Source organism: Pristis pectinata, chromosome 6 (assembly GCF_009764475.1).
Source record: "Pristis pectinata isolate sPriPec2 chromosome 6, sPriPec2.1.pri, whole genome shotgun sequence".
NCBI lineage: Eukaryota > Metazoa > Chordata > Chondrichthyes > Rhinopristiformes > Pristidae > Pristis > Pristis pectinata.
Genome location: NC_067410.1, coordinates 97227993 through 97255188, shown reverse-complemented (window position 1 = coordinate 97255188; position 27196 = coordinate 97227993). Strand labels below are relative to the sequence as shown.

Here is a 27196-nt window from a genome sequence, read left to right as displayed (position 1 = left end):
GCTAGGAAGTGGGCATGCTATGTTGGCGCCGGGAGCGTGGTGACACTTGCGGGCTGCCTCCAGAACACTCTACGCAAAAGATGCGTTTCACTGTGTGTTTTGATGTACATGTGACTAATAAAGATATCTTGTCTAAAGAAATTCAGTAAATCATCTTATGCCACTTAAGCAACAAATGGAATAATTCTTCAGTAGAGCTCCCTAACCCAATCCTCCCCTGCTAAAATCTCACAAGACTATGTATTATTTGTTGCAAGCTTGGTTACTTCGCTCTTAGTTTGTGGCCCAGATGACAAAGCTGAAGAAGGAATCCTGTCAGAAATTATCGTACAATCAATAAAAAAACAAGAAAGGCTGGTGCACCTGGCAATCATTTTTCAAGTAGTGTAATTTCTTTGAAAGGTACTTACAATGGCTGGTAGCTATACCCAAAATATTTTCTCCTCCAGATGTGATACCCCTTTAATCAAATAACACCCACTGCCAACTAATGCCGGGCTGCCTTATTGCAACCAATTGGAAGTAACCACAAAGTTCAATTCAATTATGGTACACTTGTTTCTTTTGTTGTGCAATGTATAAATTTTGGCATCTTTAATTGGAATGGCACCAGAAAGAGCTTCAGGCAATGATGCCTCCTTACAAAGTTCAGCCACCCAGATAAACTAATCAATCTAATACTGCTTCCTTGACAACATGCAGGCCGATGTGTCGTTGGGTGCTGATAGATCTCTTGGCTGGACTACATGCTGCCCATACTACCACCACAGTTGTTAGCCTAACAACATGACTTGATGGTATACTTCTAAATCCCCATGATTCAAAACCAAAGCAAATCTCTTCAAAATGAAATAAAAGAGTCACTGAATGCCAGTGATTCAGTGTTTGTCACCAATCCTGAGAATGTTCAGCAATATTCACTGAACTCCAATGCCTGTGCTTCCTCCCTTTTTAACCTTTGCATTATAAAGAAAACAGGAGTCCTACACAACCTCCTCCTGGCTGAAACCCACTACTTTCATCACTACCAGAAATATGAGACTCCCTTGTTCTGACAAAGAGTCTTGGACCTGAAGCACTAACCTTAAGATGATATCTTTATTAGTCACATGGACGTCGAAACACACAGTGAAATACATCTTTTTGCGTAGTGTTCTGGGGGCAGCCCGCAAGTGTCGCCACGCTTCCAGCGCCAACATAGCATGCCCACAGCTTCCTAACCCATACGTCTTTGGAATGTGAGAGGAAACCAGAGCACCTGGAGGAAACCCACACAGACATGGGGAGAACATACAAACTCCTTACAGACAGTGGCCGGAATTGAACCCGGGTAGCTGGTGCTGTAAAGCGTTACGCTAACTGGTACACTACCGTACTGTTTCTCTTTCACTGTATACTGCTTGACCTGCTGAGTGTTTCCAGCATTTTCTGGTTTTATTTCAGATTTTCAGCATCTGCAGTTTTAATTTTCACCACCAGAAATAAAACAGCAGCCAATTAAACAAAGTTAAATCCTTCTGCCACCTTGATGGCACTGTTACCATTGACACCAGCATTGGTAAAGAACTTTCAAATGACTAGTAAGCTGATTCAGCTTTGGGTTAGAGTTATAGAGTATTACAGCATGGAAACAGGCCCTTTGGTCCAACTCTTCCATGCTGACCATGGTGCTAGTCCCAAGCTAGTCCTATTTGCCTGTGTTGGGCCCATATCCCTCGAAACCCCTCCTATCCATGTATTTATCCAAATGTCTTCTAAATGTTGTTATTGTTCCTGCCTTACCCACTTAATCTGGCAGCTCATTCCGTTATGCACCACCCTCTGCGTGAAGAAGTTACCCCTCAGGTCCCTTTTAAATCTTTCACCTATCATCTTAAGCCTATGCCCTCTCATTTTTAGTTCCCTTTCCCTGGGATAAAGATTATGTTTGTTCACCCTATCTATACTCCTTATGATATTATACACCTCTATAGGGTCACTGCTCAATCTCCTACATTACAAGGAATAAAGTCCTAGCCTGCCCTACCTCTCCCTATAACTCAGGCCCTTGAGTCCTGGCAGCATCCTTGTAAACCTTCTCTGCATTTTTTCTAGTTTAATTATGTCTTTCCTATAACAGGGTGATCAAAACTGTACACAATACTCCAAGTTGCCCACAAAAACGGTCTGGGAGTGGGGTCGGAGGTGGGTGGTGGTGAAGGACAGGAGCAGACAGTTAAATTGTATACAAAATGCCAGCTTTACAGGGTTATTGTATTCCATTGTTTTCTATCTTCATCAGTTCCTCACTTTGTCTTCTATCTATTATCGTTCTGTTCCTTTGTTCATTATCACACCAAAACTCTTATTTGCCTAGAACAATGCCATCAGGGCAGCATAATAGGAATTAACTGTCTTATGGACCACCAACAATGACCAGTAGTCAAGGTCGAAGTCGAATTTATTGTCATATGCACAATACATGTATACACAGGTGCAATGAAAAACTTACTTGCAGCCGCATTACAGGCTTGATAGTCTTGCCAAGCATGAAAGCCATGCTAACATAAAGGCAACTGATCTGGGCTGGCCACAGCATACGTATGGATGATAGTTGGCTGCCCAACATAATTTTGTTTAATGAATTTGAAAAAAGACAATTGGAAGGTTGACCGACTCAAATTACACTATGAAGACTGCATCAAATAGCAAATACAGTCTGCCTGGAATTTGGAAGATGAAAATCAAAACAAAACTGCAGATGTTGGAAATCTGAAATAAAAACAGAATATGCTAAAATACTCATCAGGTCTGGCAGCATGCGTGGAAAGAGAAACAATATTTCATGTCAAAGACCTTTCATCAGTGGGTTTGTGACAAGAAGAAATTGTACAGGAGTTTTCCATATTTGCTTAGGCCAAAGAAGGTGGCTATTTCAGCCCACCAAACCTGTGGCAGCTCACAAAACAATCCTATTCCCCTACCAATTTACACTGTAACCTAATTTCCCCACATTCCCTTCAATTTTCTCCCCGTCCCACCGATTCTACCACTCATCCACACACTAGCCTATCCACCCACAGGTCTTTAAGACGTAGGAGGAAACCGGAACACCCGGAGGAAGCGCCGTGGTCACAGGAAGAACATGCAAACTCCACATAGAGAAGGCTAGAGATCAGGATTGAACCCAAATTGCTAGAGCTCTGAGGCAGCAGTTCTACTAGCTGCATTGCTGTGCCAACCTGTCTGCTTGTTTTATTTTTATTAATATAGAGGTCAAAAATGGAGGCAGCAAGGGCATGGGAATTGAGGGAACGTTGCAGCACATCCTCAAATCTGATGAAGCATCAGACACTCAGTGTAAAGGAAGCAAAAAGAGCAATAGAATATCATTTGCATCACCTTGGCTGTCAGTAACAGGTAATATAGACATCAACTTGCCCTGACAAGTTTCCTGAACCTACATGTAGAAACTGATTCCAGAATCAGTGACAGTCATACTTGTACATGAATGACAGCTGTAATTATTATTATTATTGACCTTATGTTCCCCTCTGGTGCTTTTGTATTGCTCCAGATATAATTTATCTTCCCAATCATTCAAGTAAGTATGCTTGCTGGCTGCACTGCCTGGTTTCACTGAAGGCACACACATCTCCTTTAGCAACACCGGACCCTTTTGGGCCGTACATTGCAAGGACCCTACCTGTGATTCTGCTCTGGTCATTACAATACAGACTCACTAATGCTGCCTATTTTCAGTTCACACTCCCTTGCCTGGCACATCCTATAATCATCAGATCCATATATTTCCCATCAAGCTAAGTCCTTGAGGCAAAACTAGAACTTCACAAGCTATAAAACTGCCTTTCCTTTATTTTCCTTTGAGTTATTTTACAGATGTTTTGCTCAAAACTATCTTCCTGTCACAATGTTTTAACTGTCTCCTAACCATGGTGAAAAGTTAGTGAAGATATTTGGCCTCCACATTCTTGTCCTGCCAATACAGAGCAGATCACGTGGAGATTGGCTGCTGTCGCTCAGTGTGGAGGTTCATACTTTTGTGTGTGAAGTCACAAGACGAAGCTACATTCAGAAAAAGAGTGCCTGAGAGCATCTATTGGATAACAGATGCTTACTTCTTCGTTCCTTAAAAGGCAAGGTTGGCTTGTCTTATAGTACTCTGTGAGAAAGCTGCCTCAGCTGTCCACTTCTCTTTCCAAGTATCAGGTCCTCCTGTGGATTATAAGCTTGTATAAAATAATTGATTGTCATAAACAACTGTGAAATAGTTATCACTCACTGTTCCCTCACCTTATCAAGTTTGATTATGATCCTGTCAATTGAAATATATGCTACCAAATGCACATATTTCAATTGATTTCTGTCAATTGAAGGCAAGTATTTGTCTTACAACAATTATCTGGTATATCTCCTCTGATCCCAAGATCTCCTCTGCACATCTCCATAAATTTGCCACCTTCTACAGTGTGCAGTGTGGTTATAGAAGTCCATTGACATGTTGCAGCTGAGTGCTTGAAGTGCTGCATATTGACTTCTACACACAATGGTTTTCATCATGGTTTTAGAGGATTTGATAAGGGCCTCTTGATCACTGATCAATTCTCTTCTGAAAACAGATACAGGAGTGTTTCTGTCCCCTATCAATGGTTTTGTACAACTATTCTTACACTATGGCTTGCCTTTGCCTTCAGTGTGACAAACAAGCGTTACCTGTAGGGAAGCTTGGTTGGAGGGGCAATGCTTGGTTCCTGGGCTTGGCTGCCATGGGAGTTGAGATGTGAGTTGCAGGTAGAGAGCAACCAACATCTGTGAAGTGACCTTGATCCAAGAAAGAACATGGCCAGTGGCTGGAGAGTGACAGTAAAGCGGGAGAAGGAATCGATAAACTGAATCGCCACTTTCTTTGCCTTAATGTCTACAAGGCATTATGAAAAGGCGGCCACTTCCTTGGCCAGGCATGCTTAGATTTTTGTTAGTGTCCTTGTTAGCTTTATTGTTTGAAATGGTTTGCTTTGAAGTGTATGGGTTTGGGTTCCCACCAGCTAGTATCTCCTCGCCTTATGAAAACCCTATAGGCAGAGAAAAGAAAGCATACTAGATTTTCATGATGAAACATCCTTTAATTTTGGTACCAGTACAGGAACAGCAGAAGGCCTTTCAGCCATTTGAGTCTATTCTGCCTTTCAATTGAATCATGGATAATCTGTACTTCATTTCCTGTTACTTAATTTTGATCCTTTGATTCTTTTGCCAAACAAAAATCTGGCATTCAATACTAAATTAAAGTCCTTAATGCAAGACTGAAGCGAGGAAAACTCAGAGAATGATTTTTAGTGGAGGTGAAGTAAGGTAGGGGCAGTGGCAGATAATTCTGCGGAGCTCAAAGTAAGTAGTTGTGTTAATGTGTGGGACATTGAACTACCAATTTTTCAGCAACATGATCAGATTTCCATCCATTTCAACTCCTAAAAATGAAAAATTATCAATCTGAAGGCATTGCCAGCTTCCACTGACTGAAACGGAGAAGGTTTTGACTCACTATAAGGCTGAAACTAATTGGCTTACATCAAGGATCTGCAGAAAATCATGATATAGAGGGCCAATTAATTTTTTTTGGAGGTGTTGATTGAGAAACCGTTATTGTCGAGCACATCAGAACTCCTGTACACTTCTTCAAATAATGTCATGGCTCTTTTACGTCAACCTGAGAAAGTTACTCAGGTCTTGGTTTAACATGTATAAATGGCATCTTTGACAATTTAACCATTTCTCAGTACTTGAATGAGGTGTGAGTCTAGCTATCCCTCAACTGGGGTGTAAATCTTTACATTCCACAGAACAGGAATATTATGAGCAGAATATTATTTTGCCTGACCTTACAATGACAGCATATCCTATTAAACTCTTACATCCTGACATTGAAGAGAAAAGGTTGGATTTTTATCATAACTATTGTCTTATCTAATGATCACAAAGTACACTGTGCTGTTTATAACAAATGCACAAAGCTGGGTATCCGACATCTAAAACCAGCATGACAGTCCAATGTTTTGAAATTCCTATGTGCTATGTCATGGTTCCCAGTTACCTGCATGCAGATTTTTTATCCATGATTACTTTTCAAAAGGAGGTGGCAAGTGTAAGCTAGGCACTTTCCCACAGATGGGAGTGATATTAACTCAGACACCTGTTCCTACCCCTTACATATTGCTGGCAGATATATTGTGCAGCACTGACAAAAGCCTTAGGGTACAGGCAAATCAGATAAAATATTGAAATATCTCCCTGTTAAGAAAAATATACCATGAATTAAAAGCAACTAAATACTAGACTGATGTGCATTCCATGTTTAGAGAGCTATAATTGTGGGTTGATGTAGAGACAGGAAGGAGGAAATGTTACTAATCTCCTATCTTGTGTTGTTTTGACTGCTCTGGCTGTTCTATTAACTTCATTTAAACTTTTTTTTGAATAATGAAGCAAGTTGTCCACACTGCCCCAAGTTGAAGTGATGATACACTGCATGGTTTTATCCTAAGGTAATAGCTTTCTTTTGGGATTTCAGTATCTTGTGCAATTGATATAAGGTGCCATATATGAAACAGCGTGAAACTTAAATATGTAAAATGAAAGAAATAAAGAACTGAAAGTGCCATTACTTACATCTATTTCATACCTTTCACAAACCCATAACGTCCAAAAGCACTATACAGTTAAGGAAATACTTTTGAGGTGTAGTCATTGTAGTATGACACATGGCAACAAATTTACACACAGCAAAATCCCACAAACAGCAATGTGAAACTGACCAGATAATCCATTATCATGACGTTAGTTAAGGGACAGATGCTGGTAAGGGCAATGGTGAGAACAACCTTGCTCTTGTTAAAAATTATGCCCCTGGACATTTTATACTTACCAGATACAAGACTTTAGTTTAAGAGCACATTTGAAAGGTTGCAGGAGATAGACATAATCTGTTTTTTTTTCCACTTTAATACAAAAGAGACAATTCTTGTACATATTGGTTGAGTCCAGGCCTGTACATCATCTTTTCCCTTAAAAGGAATTATTTGTTAATAAACTCAGAAACGGTTTGTTGCTGAGACATGTTAATGTCCCACCTGAAAAGCAAATACTATCAAATGTCTCACCTACCAGAGTGAATTTGATTATTCACACAACTGATTCATGTAGCTGTGATATATGATAAGCAAAGGAGAGGTGAGTGAGAATTTTAACCCTTGCAGTCCCTGTAGAAACCAGTTGCTAGGACAGTTAAAATACCCTGCATAACTTAACTAACGAATCCCTGCTGGTTTCTGCGAGTTCTAATCTAACCTAAAATATTTTGTAGTCCAGATGGACCTACCTTAAGGCAGTAGGGTCACTCGGAAGTTGAATATGGAGGTTTAAGAATGATTCTAAATATGAAAAACTAAGTCATAAAGGGCCACTGCATTATTAACCACAAGCCTGCATAAAGAACCTCTTACAATTTCTGCTGTGACAAAAGCCATGGCAGAAGAGATACAGTCAAATTTAGTTTTGACCCTTCCAATTTTTAATGGGTTCTTTTTGTCAAAAATAAGCAGAATTTTTGTCAAAATGAGGAAAATCTTTAGCCTCCCTTGCTGTGGGTTTCCATCACCTTCCCACAATGCCCTTGCAACCCATCTCCAAAATGACTGCTTAATTGCCAGTGAAGCATCCAACCAGTCTTCAACAATGCACCCCCCCACCATTCAAAGTTCTCCCCTCACTGTCCTGCCAGGCACCTATGCAACTAGAGTAAGACATTCTTACCTGTATGCTTTTGAAGTTTTAAAGGGGAATAAAGCAGATTATGTCTATTTGCTACGGTCTTTCAAATGTGATTTTAGGGCAGTCTTCCATCTTGTGAATATAAAATCTCTAAGGTACCATCAGGAATAAGAGGAGGGTTGTTCCTACCAGTGTCCTTCCCTGCATTTGTCCCACAGCTAACACCATGACAATGGCTTATCTGGTCATTATCACACTGATGTTTGTGGGATCCCTTGCTCCAAGAACCATTCTTGCTTCATTCTCAAATTAGCCCCATCATTTTTCCTTAGGCAGTGATCCTTCAAAGGAGAAATTAGAAAATTTCCCTTGAAAGGAGGACTTTGCAGTTTTCCCCTTGAAAGATCACAACTCAAGTAAAGAAAACATTGCAAATATTGCATTTTCCATAACTGGGTGATATAATTATTTTCTATCAAAGTTAAATAATACTATACTGATTTATTCCATTTAGAAGATATTGAACAAACTCCCAAATTTGACAGGTTTTGAAGATCATAGAGACAATATAAGCAATTACCATATGCAAACCTACTCACACCATAGTAAGTCTCATGTGAAATAATACATTAATGTTATATTCATATGGTGGAGATTTTTTTCTTTAATCATGGGAGAATTACAGAATTTCCTGTTCTTTTGAGGTTTGTTTGTGGTTATTCAGACCCTTAAAATAGTTGGAAAGAGCTAAAAAAAAGGCTTATATTTCCACATGATCTATTGTATGGCAGAGGCCTGAGGGACGCAATGTTCCTTTTTGCTATTTCATACTTATGTTCTAATGCATTTGAAATTACCTTTATAGAGCTGTTCTAACAATTGCCTATCCAAACTTTGACCATTCCAAATGCAATATGTGGAATTTGTCTGAAGAGTTGTGAAGTAGGGTATATACATCATATTTTTTCAGATGCTAGGGTTAGCCTCTTTCATCCTAGCTGGCATCATGACGTATGTGGATATCACTTGCAAGCTTCCTCACCACTGCTCCAGAGATATCTGATTATTGCCTAGTGTTTTCCCAGCACAATCCCATTGATGGTATTTTTTAACCACATTGAATGTTGCTGTTTGGTCCAGTTCCTGCATCATTGGAAGATGGGGATTGGCAGCTCGGCAGCATCACAGATAGGGGTATCCTCTGTGTTGTAATGCTTAGTCCATTGCTCAAGTGCTCTTGCCAGTTGTCAGAATGGTTTCCAGTGTACTTACGAATTCACCAATTATCTCTATGATTGCATCATAGACTATAATATAACCATAAGACATAGGAACAGAATTAAGATATCTTTATTAGTCACATGTACGTCGAAACACACAGTGAAATGCATCTTTGCGTAGAGTGTTCTGGGGGCAGCCCGCAAGTGTCGCCACGCTTCCGGCACCAACATAGCATGCCCATAACTTCCTAACCTGTACGTCTTTGGAATGTGGGAGGAAACTGGAGCACCCGAAGGAAACCCACACAGTCACAGGGAGAACGTACGAAATCCTTACAGACAGTGGCTGAAAATTGAACCTGGGTCACTGCCAAATTAGGCCATTTGGCCTATCGAGTCTGCTCTGCCATTCAATCATGGCTGATTTATTATTCCCTCTCAATCACATTCTCCTGCCTTCTCCCCATAACCTTTGACATCCTTACTAATCAAGGACCTATCAACCTCCACTTTAAGTATACCCAATGACTTGGCCTCCACAGCTGTCTGTGGCAATGAATTCCACAGATTCACCCTCTGGCTAAAGAAATTCCTCCTCATCTCTGTTCTAAAGGGACATCCTTTTACTCTGAGTCTGTGCCCTCTGGTCCTAGACTCACCCACGACGGGAAACATCCTCTCCACGTCCACTCTAACCAGGCCTTTCCCTATTCGGTAGGTTTTAATGAGATCCCCCCTCATCCTTCTAAAATCCAGCGAGTACAGGCCCAGAGCCATCAAATGCTCCTCATACCTTAACCCTTACATCCCCAGGAATATTCTCGTAAACCTGCTCTGGACCTCTCCAATGCCAGCACATCCTTCCTTAGATATGGGGCCCAAAACTGCTCACAACATTCCAAATGTGGTCCGGCCAACACTTTATAAAGCCTCAGCATTACATCCTTGCTTTTATATTCTAGTCCTCTTGAAATGAATTCTAACATTGCACTTGCCTTCCTTACTACTGACTCAACCTGCAGGTTCCTGCATAGATTCCTAAGGATCTTCCTTTCAAAGCAAATCTGAGCAATTTCGCAGATGTCTTGCTTTTGGGCACATTCTCTGTTGGCTTTCTGGACTGCAGCCTTATCTTCTTTGAATTTGTGAGTTCTGGACTTAGTAGTTGAAGTAGAGTTGGACAAGTTTTTTCTTTTATGTGGGTGGGAGTTGAGGATGGGGGAAGATAGTGTGTTTGATGTGCACAGGCAATAAGAAAACCTTTGACAAGTTATTGTTGTCACTGACTGAACTGAGCCACACACAGGCTGTAACTGGGAGATATAAAAGGTCTTTATTTATCTACAGCAGATCTTCTGGAGAGAATTTAGTTCTCCTCTCCCAAAACAATGTTTTATTCTTTTTGAACATAAAGACAACAATAAATGATTAACTACAGTTTCAATGGCTAGAATTACCTACTTTAACATCTTGAATGTAGACAGGTGACTTTTCAGAATTACATATTTACAAAGGGAGCACATCCCAACTAGCAGAACCCCTTTGAATATTCAAGTACTGATGGCTGGTCCTAGAGCTTCTGAGCACAAACTCCAGACACCCAAAATATACTATCTGTCAATACAAGGATCTGTCCTGGGCCCAACACATTGATACAATCACAAAGAAGGCACGCCAACGGCTCTACTTTGTTAGGAGTTTGAGGAGATTTAGTATGTCACCAAAGACTCTTGGAAATTTCTGTAGATGTTCGGTGGAGAGCATTCTGACTGGTTGCATCACAGCCTGGTATGGAGGCTTCAATGCACAGGATTGCAAGAGGCTGCAGAGGGTTGTAGACTCAGCCACTCTGCACCATTGATGATATCTTCAAGAGGTGATGCCTCAAGAAGGCAGCATCCATCATTAAGGACCCTTACCATCCAGGACGTGCCCTCTTCTCGTTACTACCATTGGGGAGGAAGTGCAGAAGCCTGAAGACCCACATTCAACAATTCAGAAACGGCTTCTTCCCCTCCGCCATCAGATTTCTGAACAGTCCATGAACACTACCTCATTATTCCTTTTCTTTTGCACTATTTATTTTGTAATTTATAGTTTTTTTATATCTTTGTACTGTACTCCTGCTGCAAAACAACAAATTTCATGTCATGTCATACGGTGATAATAAACCTGATTCTGATATACCTCTTTTGTTACAGTGTTGAGAGATGGCTTCCTGAATATACAAATAGCTAGAATATTAAGTGACAAAATAGACCTGTCGTGAAATGTGCATTAAGTGGCAGGGACATGCCTTTAACGTGTTAATACAGGAGACGGCCACTCAACGCCTTCCCTGATCTCATCCTGAAGTTTTCAATGACCAGCAATTAACATGAACAATCATCTGTTTTCTTCCCCTGTGTAGTTTTAATGGTACAGAGTCTGAATGTCCCACACTCAGTGATTGGTTTCAACACCTTAAAGTTTCAGTTGAAGTTGAATTGTGAACAGGTTTTATTTCCTGAGGACTGGTTCTCATTTTAACTAATATCTGCTATCCATCATTTCATAACCCCAGAATAATACCTAACAGTGATTATGTGAGGACTGGGAGTATTAAGTGGTGTTCAATTGAATTAAAGCTGGTAAATTGGGAGATTAACAATTTGGGAATCAGTTTCTAATGATATTGCTGGAGGAATAAGTATTGAAGAATTCCCTGCACTTCCATGAGATCTTTTAAGTCCATTGAGAGGATAAAAGAGTGCCTCAATTTAATGTCTCATCTGAGAGATGGCACCTCAGTCAATGTAGTACAGGTCCTCCCCAGCTTACGAATACCTGAGTTATGTACAGTCCATACATACGAATGAGCATTTGGGAGACCAATGGTTTGGATTTGCTGGCTGCTGCAGGGCTGCAGGCATCTTCCACCATGTGAGAACTCGGGTTGCAGCTGCATTTTCGACTTATGAACTCTTCGGGTTACAAAGTTTACAGGAATCGAACCCTGCCATAACCTGAGGACAACCAGTACTCCTTTGGAGACACAAGAATTCTGCAGATACTGAAATGCTTTGGTACTGCTGTGAGAAAAACCTAAACAATTGTTGGCTGTAATTTATATGGCACAATGATAATAATTTGTATTCATTTAGGAGCTTGAACACAGAAAATCATTATTGGGCTCTTTAAAATAAAGCAAACAAGAATGGATGTTGAAACTTGGTAGGAGAATTAGGAGAGGCAATTGAAAATTTGATTCTAAGAACAGAAGGTTCAAGAGAGGAAGCTGCAGAAATAGAGAACAAGACCATAGAGGAATTTGAAGATAATTTTAAATTTAACTCACTGGGGTGTCTAGTAGATAGTGTGGGTCAGTGAAAGTGTTATAATGGGCTACACTACCTGATGAAGAAAAGAATGTGCATGACTGAGGTTTAAACCAGTTGGAGCTTATTGTGTGTAGGATGGAAGATGGTAAATTGTTAAAGAGATCAAATTGAGTGGTGACAAAGCATGAATAAAGGATACGGTGGCAGTGGGAGATGAGGTGAAATAGAGAGGGATCTTGTGGAAGAGGAAATAAATAGTCCTGGTGATAAAAAGGAAGGTGGGATTTTATATCATTTGGTTTGCTGGCACTAGGTGTTCTTGCACAATGTGGGAAAAATAATTTCTGAAACCTTTCATGCATCATCAAATAACAATTTTACTTATCATCAATGCATTACAGTGGAGTCAGAAAAACTACTGCACATATACTAGAAAACACAAAGATGGGGAAAAACAAGAAGAATGCAATAAAAATTAGGAAACAAAGGCAGAGATAAAGAGAAAAAAATGACTTGATTTGTATAACATTTTCCTGCCTTTCAGATGTCTTAAAGCATCTCACAGTCAATAGATTGCTTATTTGAGTGCAGTTGTAGGTTAGCCTAACAGCAAAGTCCCGTAGATATAGCCATGAGATAGGTGGCTGGTTAATTTGTTTTTGATGGTGGTTGAATGATAAATGTTGAACAGAATGTTGTAAGATTTCTCCTACTTTTCTGCAATACTCACTGTGGGAATTTTATGTCAACAGCTAGATGCTCAGTTTAAATTTCATCTATTAGAAAACATCCTGTATTTCAAATCACTCTAAATTCCAAACAAGCCTTTGAGTGAAACGTAACCCTACAACCTTCAAATTTAGAAGTGAGACAATGAGAGTCGAGTCAATCTAAAGCTATATTGCATTTTGTTATATAATATATGCAATGTGGATAAAGGCCAGACTATTCTGGTCTTTTTTCTTTCATAACCAAATTGATTTCAGTAGTAACTTCTAATCCTGATATTGTGGAAACCACCTCACTAAATCTGCAGGATAATTTGAATAATAATAGAATTGACTGAACACATTCTCAAGTCAAAAACTGCAACTTTTTTTTTCAATGTCAATACCTTACCCAGTAATATCAACAGATAAACCATTTTGCTGGTAATTTACACATTGACAGGAAGTTCTTGAAGGGGTTGGTAGAATTGTGTCACTTCAAAGCAATATCTCTAATTGCACATTCTGAGTTCACCTGACCAAATGTAGTTTCCATGTAAAATCTAAATGAGCAATTGCATCAGAAACTATTTAACGCATCTTATTGAACTGTGTGATTTTTCTCTCATATTTTCTTGTACTTTATTATACAATCGCTTATTAGCTACATAGGAGGGTTGCTGCTGGTGGTGTATGAACTAAATTATCTCTGTATTGTATCTCTCTTCTCCCCCCTTCCACTGGGCAGAAGATACAAAAGCTTGAATATATGTACCACCAGGCTTGAGGACAGCTGCTATCCTGTTGTTATAAGACTTTTGACTAGACTTCTTGTATGATAAAGATTAACTCTTGATTTCTCAATCTACCTCATTGTGGCCTTTGCAGCTTATTTGTCTACCTGCACTGCACTTTCTCTGTATCTGTAACATTTTATTCTGCATCCTGTTATTACTTTTCCTTTTGTACCACCTCGATGTATGTATGTTTGGAATGATCTGTCTGGATAGCATGCAAAACAAAGCTTTTCACTGTATCTCGGTACATGTGACAACAATGAATTAATTACATTTGTTAATCAACAAAAAGACATCATCGGGAGATACAGCATGAAAACAGGTCCTTCATCCCACTGAGTCCATTAACCACCAATTTACACTCACCCTACATTAATCCCATTCTCATACAATGCCATTATGATCTCCTACGATATACTTCAAGCAAAAACTACAGTAAAATAAGAAATGTCCATTATTAACATTGCTAAGATCAACAACTAACTACATAGTTAAAGAGAGATTACTGAAATATTAAACAGAATGCTCATTCATCCCAACAAGACTATTTACAAAATCCACTTATAGGAGTTAAACTACCATAGATAAACGTCAAAGAAAATGAATCTTCTACTTGATTCCGAGTGATCAATCTAATTTCAGAAAATTGTTTGGAATCTACAACCCATTGTAAAAAAAATGCCTGACTGCATTGCTCTGGTTCTCATTCATGATCTCCATAGAACACAACAGCTTTTGTTCCTTATTTGTTTCAGTGTGCCTTATAAGCATTAATTTCAAAGTTATCCCTATACAGATATTTGTCCAACATTGACTTAAATGAGTTAGTCGGCCAAGTATCAATTGTTTCAGCTGAATCTCTGTTTGTGGTTCTGTTTATCTCTAACCTTGAAAGTATTTAAATCAGTAAACCAGATTTAGAATCAATCATATAATTAATTCATGTTAAAGTATCTGTAGTGCAATCTTTTTAATATCATAAATAAAAATGATAATTATTTGCAACGCATTTTAAAATGAAATTTGTTCAAGACTTGCTCTTTAAAATTATCTATATGGCATTAATTTGATTGTATTTGTCTCGCAGTATTTGAGCCTTTTTAGAAATCTTTATATTTAATGATTTCCAACAATGCTCTGGGTAACAACTGTTATCTGCATTCAGTTTTTATGCAGAGGTGTGGAGACCAAATCCAGTAGAACCAAAGATCAAAGCAAACTAGATGTGGACCGAAATTCAGATAGAAAGTTATTTTTTACCCACTCTCTCAATGCAGATATTGCTGGCAAGAGTGGCATTTATTGGCCAGAGATGAAAGTCACGTCCTCTTTAAACCATTGCTGCCTGTGATCTCAAGAGACTTACACAATGCTGCTATGATGGTTATGGCATTAAAATAACTAAAAAAACCTGCATTTTCATTTTAATTTTAAATTGATCTATATTAATTCTGCAAAGATTCACGTACACAATGAAATACTCAACTTTGAAAACAGTTTGAGCACATTTGACGTTAAGTTTAGGTATAGTGTGAATATTAATTTCAATGACCAAAACTCCAATGATTGTAGGAAAACTAATATGTAGAGCAATCGAGTGAACATATCTTTATGATTTAGGATATATGAATCACGAAATTTGGCATTTTGTATATTGGTATTTAACATTCCAGCATCCAGCCCAAGTACCTGTGATTTCTATTGTTTCCTTGCAGGCTGGATATTTCATGGCACTCAGTAGGTGGCAGTAGAGTGGTGCCAGCTTGGTAACATTGCATCTCAACAGCAGCACCATGGAAAGTAAGGGTCTGCAACACTTTAAAAGCCGCAAAATGGAAACTGGTTGAAATTATATTCTCTAAGCAATGTTTCTTGTTTAATCTAGATTCGGTAGCCAATGATTGTACGAGAATTATAATGCGGTGATATTTGTTTCTTTTTTTTAAAAAGCCGAAACTTAAAATATACAATTTGCATCATTATTTCAGAAAGTTTTAGAATAATCATTGTGTTATCAGCTATCTGTAAACAGTCTCCCTTTTTCACTGGCCATCAAACAGAATAAACCAGGGATTCCTGCCTGTCAGCGCAGATGTTGTTTACGATTCACGGACCGACTAAACATGCTGAGTCTGTGCTCCCTACATCGATGTGTTTATGCGTTTTTCAATTATTAAACATTGTGGATTAATTAATTTATACAATTGAATCCCTTTCCCCAATCAAAGGAGAGCTTTATAATTTAATTATTTGAAAATGCGTTCGCTTGCCTTTTTCATGTGGTTTCGTGATATGGCAGCTGTAATTGCGGAACAGTTCAAAAATTACGAGGTAACGTGTTGTTTTTCTTTGAAAACGGCAAGAACATTGTGACGGCACCTGGGGTAACGTGCAATGCAGAGAAGATTGCGGAGGTTGGGATTTGAATCCTAACCCCGCAGTTCTGCATCACAAACTTGCAGCATTGCTATTTCTCCAGGGATTTAAATAGGCACATTTTTAATGATAATATCACTAACGAAAGAAACTACACCATCTCATGATGTGAATTTAAAAATTATACTATCCAAACCACATGAAGGTTCCAGTTACAACTGCATATGGATTAGTCTATTTATTTTAGATCTATCTAAAGGTCTACAGATTTTGCAAGTAGTCTTAAATTTGCCACATATCACTTTCTCACATAGACAGAGGAAGGAAAATGCACCAAGCACTACAAGGGAATACACTATAATTTGAAGCTACAATGGTGGGACCTTCTTTTGGCCTTGGCTATATCAATAATAATGAATGGCGGCTGCACCTTACTACGTTGCGCGTCCACCGAACCAGAAGGCGGGGACGTCTGCAGAATGAGATTGTCGGGAGGGGAGGGGAGGGTCGAAGGAGGAGATGGCGAGTGAGCAAGAGGGGGAGCAGCCCCCCAGGGGGATGATTGGCAGCTCGTCCGCGTGAAGGAGGCGCGGGGACGCTACAACATTCCGAAATAGAACGTAAACAAGGGGGAGGGGGCGGGGGGCAGCTGACCAATCAGGGGCAGCGGCGGCAGGCGAGGGGCGGGGAAGGTGAGGGAGGCGGGGTGGCGCCCGGGCAGGCGGTTGGCTGGGGCGTGAGAGCCAGCCGGCGGGGACGCGCGTACACGCGGGCGCCGCCCCCGCGACACCGCGGGCAGGCGGGCGGGCGCGCGCGCGATTCAAGCCGGGTTGCCAGTCGCGGCGCGTGCGCGCGCGTCACACGTTGTGGGCGCGGGAGCGCGCGCGGAGGGAGGAGGGTCGCTCACATCGGGCGGGCTGCGCGCTTGTTGTGGTTCCCTCTCGGAGGCGGAAAAATAATTTTACATTTAATTGAAAAGAGAGAGAGAGAGGGGAGGGAGTTTAAAAAAAACAAGTGGAAAGTAATCCCGAGTGTGTTTTATTTTGTCGGGGGGGAGGGAATCAGCCGTCTACTCTCCCTCACTCACCACCCCCCTCAGCCTCCTCGCTCTGCTGTTTGTAATTTGTTTTTAATTTATTTGCCGGATCCTGAGAGCGTGTCCCCGGCCGGGGCCAGCTCGCCCGGGGGCTCCCGAGCAAATGGCGAGTCCGCCCGAGCCCAACTCGCCCGGCGCCGACGGCTTCTCGGACGTGAGGAAAGTAGGCTACTTGAGGAAGCCGAAGAGCATGCACAAGAGGTTCTTCGTGCTGCGGGCGCCCAGCGACCTGGGCCCGGCGCGGCTGGACTACTACGAGAACGAGAAGAAATGGAGGCACAAGGCGGGCGCGCCGAAGCGCTCGGTGCACCTGGACAGCTGCTTCAACATCAACAAGAGGGCCGACTCGAAGAACAAGTACCTGGTGGCCCTCTACACCAAGGACGAGTACTTGGCCATGGCCGCCGACTGCGAGAGCGAGCAGGACAGCTGGTACCAAGCGCTGCTGGAGCTGCACAACAAGGGCAAGCTTGCCGGCGAGGAGCGGGAGGCTGCGGCGGGCTCGGCCGCCCACCCCGGCGGCCCGGCGGCGCTGGAGGACAACTACGGCGAGGTGAGCCCCGGGCCGGCCTTCAAGGAGGTGTGGCAGGTGGTGCTGAAGCCCAAGGGTCTGGGGCATACCAAGAACCTGGTGGGCATCTACCGGCTGTGCCTGACCAGCAAGACCATCAGCCTGGTGAAGCTGAACTCGGAGGCGGCGGCCGTGGTGCTGCAGCTGATGAACATCCGCCGCTGCGGGCACTCGGAGAACTTCTTCTTCATCGAGGTGGGCAGGTCGGCGGTGACGGGACCCGGCGAGTTCTGGATGCAGGTGGACGACTCGGTGGTAGCCCAGAACATGCATGAAACCATCCTCGAAGCCATGAAGGCCATGAGCGAGGAGTTCCGGCCGCGCAGCAAGAGCCAGTCGTCGTCCAGCTCCAACCCCATCTCGGTGCCCCTCCGGCGGCACCTCAACAACCCGCCGCCCAGCCAGGTGGGCTTGAGCCGCCGGTCGCGCACCGAGAGCATCACGGCCACCTCGCCCGCCGCCGGCGGCAAGCATCACTCGTTCCGGGTGCGAGCCTCCAGCGACGGCGAGGGCACCATGTCGAGACCGGCCTCGGTGGACGGCAGCCCGGTCAGCCCCAGTGCTGCCCGGACACACTCCCAGCGCCACCGGGGCGGCTGCAGGCTACACCCCCCTCTCAATCACAGCAGGTCCATCCCCATGCCGTCGACCCACTACTCGCCGTCGGCCACCAGCCCGGTCAGCTTATCGTCAAGCAGCACCAGTGGCCACGGGTCCACTTCCGACAGCCTTTTCCCCAGGCGATCCAGCGCTTCCATCTCTGGGTCACCGAGCGATGGGGGATTTATCTCATCGGATGAGTACGGATCCAGCCCGTGTGATTTCAGGAACTCCTACAGAAGCGTCACGCCGGATTCTTTGGGACACACTCCTCCTGCAAGGGAGGAACAGGAGTTAAATAATTACATCTACATGGGGAAGCATTCGAATCTGCTTCCAAATTGTCAGAACAGGGGTACTCAAAGGTGGACTCCCACTAAATCAGAGGATGCAGATTCCGATAAAGGATTTAGGAAGAGGGCTCATTCATCAGGCACGTCGCCACCCACCGTGATGCACCAAAAGACCTCTTCTCAATCTTCCACCGCTTCGTTTGAGGAATACACGGAGATGACACCGTGTTACCCTGGGGGTCATTTATCCACATGTAAAAACTCTGCTTTTGTACCTACTCATTCGTACCCTGAGGAATGTTTAGAGCTCCAACTGGGTGAAGGCAGGCGTTTCAGTCAGATGGATGATGGATATATGCCAATGTCACCAGGAGTAGCCCCTGTGCCCAATAAAAATGACTACATGCCAATGAGTCCCAAAAGTGTTTCTGCTCCACAGCAGATTATTAATCCACGCCAACACTCTCGAAAAGATGGTTATATGATGATGTCACCCAGTGGTAGCTGCTCACCAGAAAACGTGAACTATGGAAAAATATGGACCAATGGAGGGAACTCTAAGTTGTCTGTTGAAAGTAATGAGGGAAAATTATCAGTTAGTGACTATATAAATATGTCTCCTGCAAGTTGTTCAACCACAAGCACACCACCAGACTGCTTCTTCAATCCAGTTGAAGAACCTCATAAACCAGTTTGTTCATATTTCTCACTGCCTCGTTCCTTCAAACATGTGCATCGAAAAAGTGAGGAGTCCCCTTTACGAATTGCTGTAAATTCAGGTCGTCTTTTATACGCTGAGGATTCTTCATCATCTACAAGCAGTGATAGTTTAGGGGGACAAGATGGTGGGCATCATGTGGTTAATCCTGTTAAAAATGAGTTGTATGTACCAATGAAAGGTAAACTTGTACGACCCACTAGGCTATCACTTGATAACACTAAAGCAAGTACACTGCCCAGAACACGAGAGCATCCACTTCCACCAGAGCCAAAAAGCCCAGGGGAGTATGTAAATATCGAATTCAGTGACAAAACCTATTCTTCTAGTTCATTGTCTCTTGTTGAGCCCTCTTCAGGTGTAGGGAATCTCATTCAACAAAGGCCATCAATGTCAGAATACATGAATATGAATTTAAGAACTGATGCACCCAAGTTTTCTTACGTATCAAAATCATCAGTGGACATCAGGTCTGCAGCCAGCTGTGCTTCCAGCACTTGCAGAAAGGATAGAGCACAGGGAAGCTGTGATTATGTTACCATGCAGCTAGTTGCTACCTGCTCAGACTTAGTGGAACCGCCAGTGAGTAACTATACTGAGATGACAGTTGGTGGAGGTGTAACGCCTTCTACTTCCGTTCTACCTCGGGCAGAAGAGAGCTCATTGAACACTGTTTCTGACGTAGTACCTGGTCCTCTGATGGACCAGATTTCAGGGAGGAGTGCCTTTACTGTGCTTAATCTTGCCCCTAATCGGAACCAAGGTGCCAAAGTCATCCGTGTTGATCCCCAAGGTAGAAGAAGACATAGTTCAGAGACTTTCACTTCCACAGCCAGTGTAGCTGGCATGACACTGTCTTACGTTGACCACATTAAGCGACATAGTTCAGTGTCTTTTGAGAATGTGTGGCTTAACAAACCAGGAGATTCTCTGGCTTCAAGTTCCAAAGATCAGTCAGATGATGTAACAGTGCAGAATGATTGTAAAAATGGTATGAACTACATCGATTTAGACTTGGTAAATGATTTTAACAAAGAATGGTCCTCCTCTCAACGTGTAACCCCTCATCAACTTCAAGGAAGTACCTCTCGTGGTGGTGGTAATAATGATGATGATCTGAATTCGTATGCAAGCATCACCTTCCAGAAGCCAGATGAAATAAGCAAGCCTGCAGAAAGGGAAGGTAAAGGCACCACATGAAATCTAACAGTTGCTTTGAGAGTTGCTTGCGTTTCACTTCATTAACAATGTATTTTTGTGGTTTTTGGATCATTTTGCCAATAACTACAAAATACATTTTTCCTCTTTATTTAAGTGGTTAACTTAAAATTGTTATTTAAAAATATTAATTTTCTTTTTGTAAATGCTTTAATATTTTCAATCTTGATTGGATAATTTATGATTTGCAAATACAGACAGTCATATTGGGGAAATAGAATCTAATTTAAATATGTCACTGAATTAGTAGGGAATGTCCTTTCCACATCAGCTGCAGGTTTGGAAGTTATAGTCATATCTGTGGAAAAACTGGCTCAGAAATTATTTACTTTATTGTCTGTCAATAGATGTTGGGCTCCATCTAGTTCTTGGACAAATAATAAAGCAGTTCTGTAAATGTTAAATGTGGCAGAAAACATTTCTCCCAAGCGCTAAGATTTGTATTTATGTGCGTTCAAATCTTCTGAGTTAAGCAGGAGAAACATGAACCTCAAGAATTAGTTGCCTTGGTTGCATGAAATGTTTTGCAATTGAGAAGTATATGCATTTTCCCAATTAGGTCTGTTTATGGAATTTTTAGTGCTCAGCAAGAGTTGGTTTTGAATCAGTCAATTCCAGTGAGAGTTGCTCTTATGGAATCCCCAGCCTGAAAGGGGAACAACATCATGAGAGACCAGTGTACTTAGCTTATCAATTTAGATGCATGATCAGCACTACTGAGTTAACGTGCGGAGCTTCAAAAGGTTTTGATGATTAGAAAGTGAGACCCAGTGGATCCAAGCGTCACTTCCTGTGACTTGGCAGGAACACAGTAGAACCTTGTAGCTTTCCTTGTATCATGCTTATAAAAATAGTGAAATGGCTGCAATATATATTGAATATTTTGGAGAAATCTGTGGAGCCACTGAGCTGCCTTCATGGTTTGGCAGACTGTTACTTCACCACAAGAACACGTCACTTAACCCTTTTGACAACTGAAGCAACAGTTCTCTAGCAAAATAAGTCTTCTGTTAGTTCAACAAATGTGAATTAAGAATAATTTCCTGAATCCATGTGTTTCTCTGATGCAGTGCCTGAAGGGGGAGGAGAGTCTTCAAGAATGTATCATTGAAAACAGGAATCAGGGTCAGAGTTGAAGTTCTTGTAGAGTAAATCATATCTTCTGGAAAATTTCCAAATTGTATTTTTGTGAAGTACAGGTATACTACATTTTATGAGACTGGTTGCTAATTGTGAAGAAGTCTTGATTATAGTGTGCACATTTTTTTTAAGGATTCCGTGATGCAGGTTATGTTCTACAATAGTCTGGAGGGGTAGAGTAGTATACATGTTTACTGGGTACAGCAGAATAGCATTGAAGTAGTTGAAAGTCTTCTAAGGAGTTAGTAGTGGGGGTTGGAATGTGAAGATGGGGAGGGCAGAAAAAATATCCAATTCATCGATATATTTGTAATATAATTTTAATGTAAGTACTTGCTGTGGAAACTAGCAGAGAATGCTTTCACAGAAATGTAACATTACTCTTCAGTGAGTTAATCTCTCACAAATTGAAGAGGCAAATTCTATTGGGCTCTAGAGTGTGGATAGTTAATGCCGTACAGTCATTTGCTTATCAAGGGTACAAAGTATGGATTTTCTCTGGTCGTATTGCAGAAACATTGATGCATTCATAAACAGCATTGTCTAGCAAAAGAGTTTTGATTTTGTGATCTCCCATAATTATCAATTTTGCAGACTGTTCCTTTAGCTTAAAACTTTTCTTACTGTTGGAGCACGGAGTGGGTTTGGGTTAGGGCTGGGGGTTGGTGATGAAAGAAGCATAATGTGTATAACATGTGGCTTGTATATTTAATGGTACTGACCTCTGCTCTGCTCCTGTTTAGTAACTGGTAAGAACCCAAAGCATGTGAAACAGGTCAGTATAATAAAACAAACAAATTGTACTTGCATCGTATCAGAGGAAGATATTGGATGTCTTCCTGTGCCTTCTTTGTTTAATTTTTCAAGGAAAGCTTTTGTTTTTGAATTTTGAAGTACAAACAAAAACGTGATGTGGGGGAAAATGTGGAGAATATTTGAAATAGGTATGAGATTTAATTAAAGCAGTGTGTCACTTCCAATTTGGGGTAGTGATCATTTTGCAATAAGAATCCATATTGGAGCGGAAGAACCAGATAAAGCCTAGAGTTTAGTAACTGTAGTTGGGCATCACCCACATCTTATTGTGGATTTATTTCATGATCAGGCTTGTGTCTATGTTCTAGTTTTGTTTTCACTTTATTAAAATTTTTGATTTATTTAAAAAAGCCATGATGCTTATGGTGAGAGTTTTGTGCATTTGTGACTCTTTCTGGACTTGGCAGCTGCTTTAGCAACTTGTATGTTATGGTAGTAAAGCATGACTTCAGCTCTAAAGAGAGATTGCACCATTTTAAAACTATGTAACATATCGATAGCCTGTTTTAACCACAGAGGTTGATTGGAATGGGAAATCATTGCCAGAGTTGAAAGGAAATTATCTGTTTACTTCATTCTGAAAATCACTTGTTGGAAGAAAGTCTGTGTGTATTTTGCATTCTGTTCTGCACCATAAGAATCAAAGGAGCTTCTTTCATCTATGCCCTATCCATTACATTGCTGATTTGTGAAACCTTTTTATCATATGGTTTTGGTTCACAGCACAGTTTCTGAGGTAATTGCAGACTCTAATGGCTGTTTACACTGCAGTTTTGATACTAGTTACTAATAGTGTGTGAATGAACACGTGTCTGCTTGTTTGTTCATTCAAGCATTCTGACATCTATCACTCACTCTTTCAGTTACCTCTTCATGACAGTCTAAGGTGCACTGCTTTGTCAACCAAACATTTTAAGAGAACTCTATTCATTGAGCTCTTTTCCATTCAACTGTATTGTTGGTTGTGCACTTTATCTGGGCTACTTGGGGTATGCTATTTGATAGCCAAACATGCATTCCTGGAATTATCTAAATTCCTTTGAGGACTTGTCTTTAACTTGAAAGAGGGAATTTAAGTTCAGGGGCATACTTTCTATGATTATACTGTATCTATTGCAGTAACTATCTCTCTCTATCTCTTCATACTCATTGTATACCTCACCCTTGTCCCACCCCTTTTATCTGTCTCTTCATTGCACACATGCATTCTTTTACTGAAAAGCAGTTCTTTAATTTAATGAATTATGCTTTTGAGTATGATATTTAGTTGCTAACTTCTCAGAGCCAGTGCAAAACCTAGCTTTCCAATGCTTTAAAGTTTTTGAAGACTAACCTGGATGATACTTGATACCTTGGGAACTAACATTTAATAAGCTATTACTCATTTCAATAATACTGTGTAAACTGTTCTTGCCATTTAGCTTTCTATGTAGCCCAGTATTTGTGTGTCCACCAAGACAGTGCCTGTGGTTTTGTCCAAAAACTGCACAGCACAAACTAAATAACTTGAACTGAGTGTGTGACTTATCATTTTAATTGTAAAATTAGCGAAAGTTTGGGAAGTTATGAAGTAAAAATGAAAAATCCTAAATACATCTGACAATGCTTGACTATGATAGGTGTGAGACTCAGTTGTCAGAGAAACTGAATGAGATATTCTCCTTTCAAAACAGTGAACCCTGCCTTTGACCGTATTTTCTTCTGTAGGAAAATGTTTCCAGCTGTGTTACATCAGTCTATTTTTCCTTTGTTCCACAATAAATGAACATTGTGGGGGTCAGGGATCAATTAGACATTTTTGTAAGTGGATAGAGATGAATCTGGTTCCAGATGCTTTTTCATGAGATTCAATCATTTACTTCTGTTTCTGATTTAGACCTTTACACAATTTTGCAGTCTTTATTTCGTATGAAAGTTTAAAAAAAATCATATTTGCTGAAGATTTGGAAATGAAAATGGGCATCTTAATCAGTTAATCGCAGTTTTAAAAAATATGTAGTCCAGGGTGGTAAAAGAAGGTAAAAGTATGTTTCCTGCAATGGTAGCAGAGTGGAAGAGGATTATCTGAGGATGAGGTATTGCATAAAAGCTGTTATGGTGTGGGTGTGGAAGCTGCTGTAGGGCAATGGTAGTAATATTATAGTAGCTGGAAATTGGTATCTGCAGGGTGTGGTTTTTAGCTGGTAAAACCCTGTTATATGGGATGCTTCAGCTGTAAGTGTGAACACTTGCACACAGTTCAACTCTTGGTTGGTAAATATTGATGGTCCATAAAGTGTGGGCAGGAACATACTTTGAAGAGATTTTGAAAAGTCATTTAAAAAAAAATAATTCAAGAGGTCTTGAGCACTTTTTAAAACCCACTTTTGACAACGAAGTGGAGTTATCTAGTTAATGTAGCACATAGAGTGGAATGTGACTGCATCATTGTGGGAGGTCTGCCAGCATTGTGTTTTTACTGATTAGGACCCTGAACTAGTTGATGCCTTTACATTAGCTTTTCTTCCTTGTGTTCTGAATGAAATATCTGTGTGATACTCCCTTCAGTTTACACTTCTGTATCTTGCCTATATTTTCAATGCACATTATTGTGTAATGTGAGCTTCATCAGAGCAATCCAAAGGGATTGTGCAGTGGCAACTTGTTTGGGGTTGCACTATCGAAGGGGGATCTATTGTTAATGAAGACTGATAAAAGAAAATGAGCAACCTTTTAGGCTAAGGTGTGCAAAGAAAAGTATTTTTCTCAAATGTCCCCAGTACATACAATACCGACCTGTCATTTTACATCTGCTTTTTATTTTGTGAATTCTTATCCTGTACCTCTTTATAACTGAGAACAGGTTTTCTGATAATGATGGGACTTGTTTTGCAGTTGGGTTTCAAACATTTCTTGACAGCAAACAAGTCTCTGCAGGAAAGCCTTTCCTTTTCAAAGCAGGTGCTTAGTTGCATGTGGTGGGGGAATTGACTTATTGGAGCCTTTGAACTGGATAAGGAATGTGTTGAGAAGAGACTGAATGATCGTTCGCTGCTACAAGCCCCAGGGCCAGAAACTGTTAGGGAGGAATGTCATTGTGTCTTTTAAAGCATGTTTCTCACATGTCTTTATGAGGCAGAGTGCCTGTGGAGTATCCTTCATTACCCAGTCTAACAGAGGCTGCTTGGCCTTCCTAATCTGATCGGAAAGTAATCGTTTGGCCATCCTTGAGGCAAGGAGCATCTGGAAGGTTCCCTGTTTCACTTAACATGACCATCGAGTTGAGTTCATAAGACCAAAGAATGTTTTGAATGCGACCAAAGAAGCATTCCTAAAAGTTAATGGATTTGGTTTTGGGCCATATAGTGTGGACAGAACACACAAACTATATTGAAAGTTAGGTAGCATTTTCCTGTTGAAATAACACCAAATTTAAATACTTATGGTCTTTATTTTATTTCATGTAATATTAGAAAAACCTTGGGAGTCTGATCAAAAGATCAGACATGTGAGTCATGATATCTTGGGTTCAAGTCTCACTCCAGAGACTTGAGCACAAAAATCCGGACCAAGGCTCCTGCTAAGACATTCCCTAGTACTTTGCAGGATTGGTGGTCCAGATTTCTATGCTGTGGTTTTGGCGGCGCAATGTTTTGAATGAGACCTTAAACCAGTTTTCTTCATTGCACACCTCCTGAGCCAGTGGCGGCTCCCATTTGACCCTAAGTGACATTCCTGCGGGAGCCAGAGTGTGGCTAGGAACAGGCCTGTATGTTTGGATAGGATACAGTGGGAGCTGGACCAAATATGCAGATGGAACACCTTGAGGAACATCGGCTGGAATTAGGAGCTGGAGACTAGAGTGGCTGGGCACGTGCGGGTATGGCTGGGGGAGAAAACTCTTATGTGAAAGGGTTCAGGGACGGGGATAATTGGGTGAAAGGGAACTAGGGTAGCGTGATGGAAGAGTGTGGAAAGTGGTGGGGGGGCAAGATAAGGGCACACATGTGTGGTCCCTTTTGGGGAAAAATAGTGAAGGTCATTTTCACTTGGTTCTCTCTGGTTGATAACAAAATATCATTGTTAGGTGGTGTTCTGCCCAATATCCCTCAATCAGTATTAGCAGAACAAATTACGTGGTCATTATCACATTACTTTTTGTGGGAGTCTGCAGTGCTATAGGTAGGTTATTGCATTTATAACAGTACAATTATATTTTGAAGGTACTTCATAGCTGTTAAGGATAACCAGGATATCCAGAAGCAGTGGAAAGTCGTTGTGTAAAGGCTATATAAATGCCTTTCATTTATCTGGATGACAGTATTTACATGGGTACCAGTGATCAAATTAACATTGTCGAGATTGTCCACTTGCTGGGTCACATTAAGCTTTTTAAGCATTCCTGGTGCATTCCATCACTTTGTGCCTTGAAATGGTGGAAGGTAGTTAAGGCTGCAGCATGTATGCCATCATGTAGCAAGTTCAAGGTGGAGACAAATCTCTGTGTAGCTGAGTTGTTGAGGCCTTGTCAGCACTGAAGAAACTCTGCACGTTATGTTGATCAGCAAGTTGCTAGAC

The 27196-nt window shown here is 41.2% G+C and overlaps 1 protein-coding gene across 1 annotated transcript in view; it reads left to right on the top strand.

The window, feature by feature from the left end:
* The first annotated feature begins 17037 nt into the window (after positions 1–17037).
* Positions 17038–27196, top strand: part of irs1 (insulin receptor substrate 1) — a 43032-nt gene continuing 32873 nt past the window's right edge. Inside the window, exon 1 of the mRNA XM_052017754.1 lies at positions 17038–20648. Within this exon, the coding sequence (XP_051873714.1) occupies positions 17387–20648 (3262 nt within the window). The 5' untranslated portion in view covers positions 17038–17386. The remainder of the gene's footprint in view (positions 20649–27196) is intronic.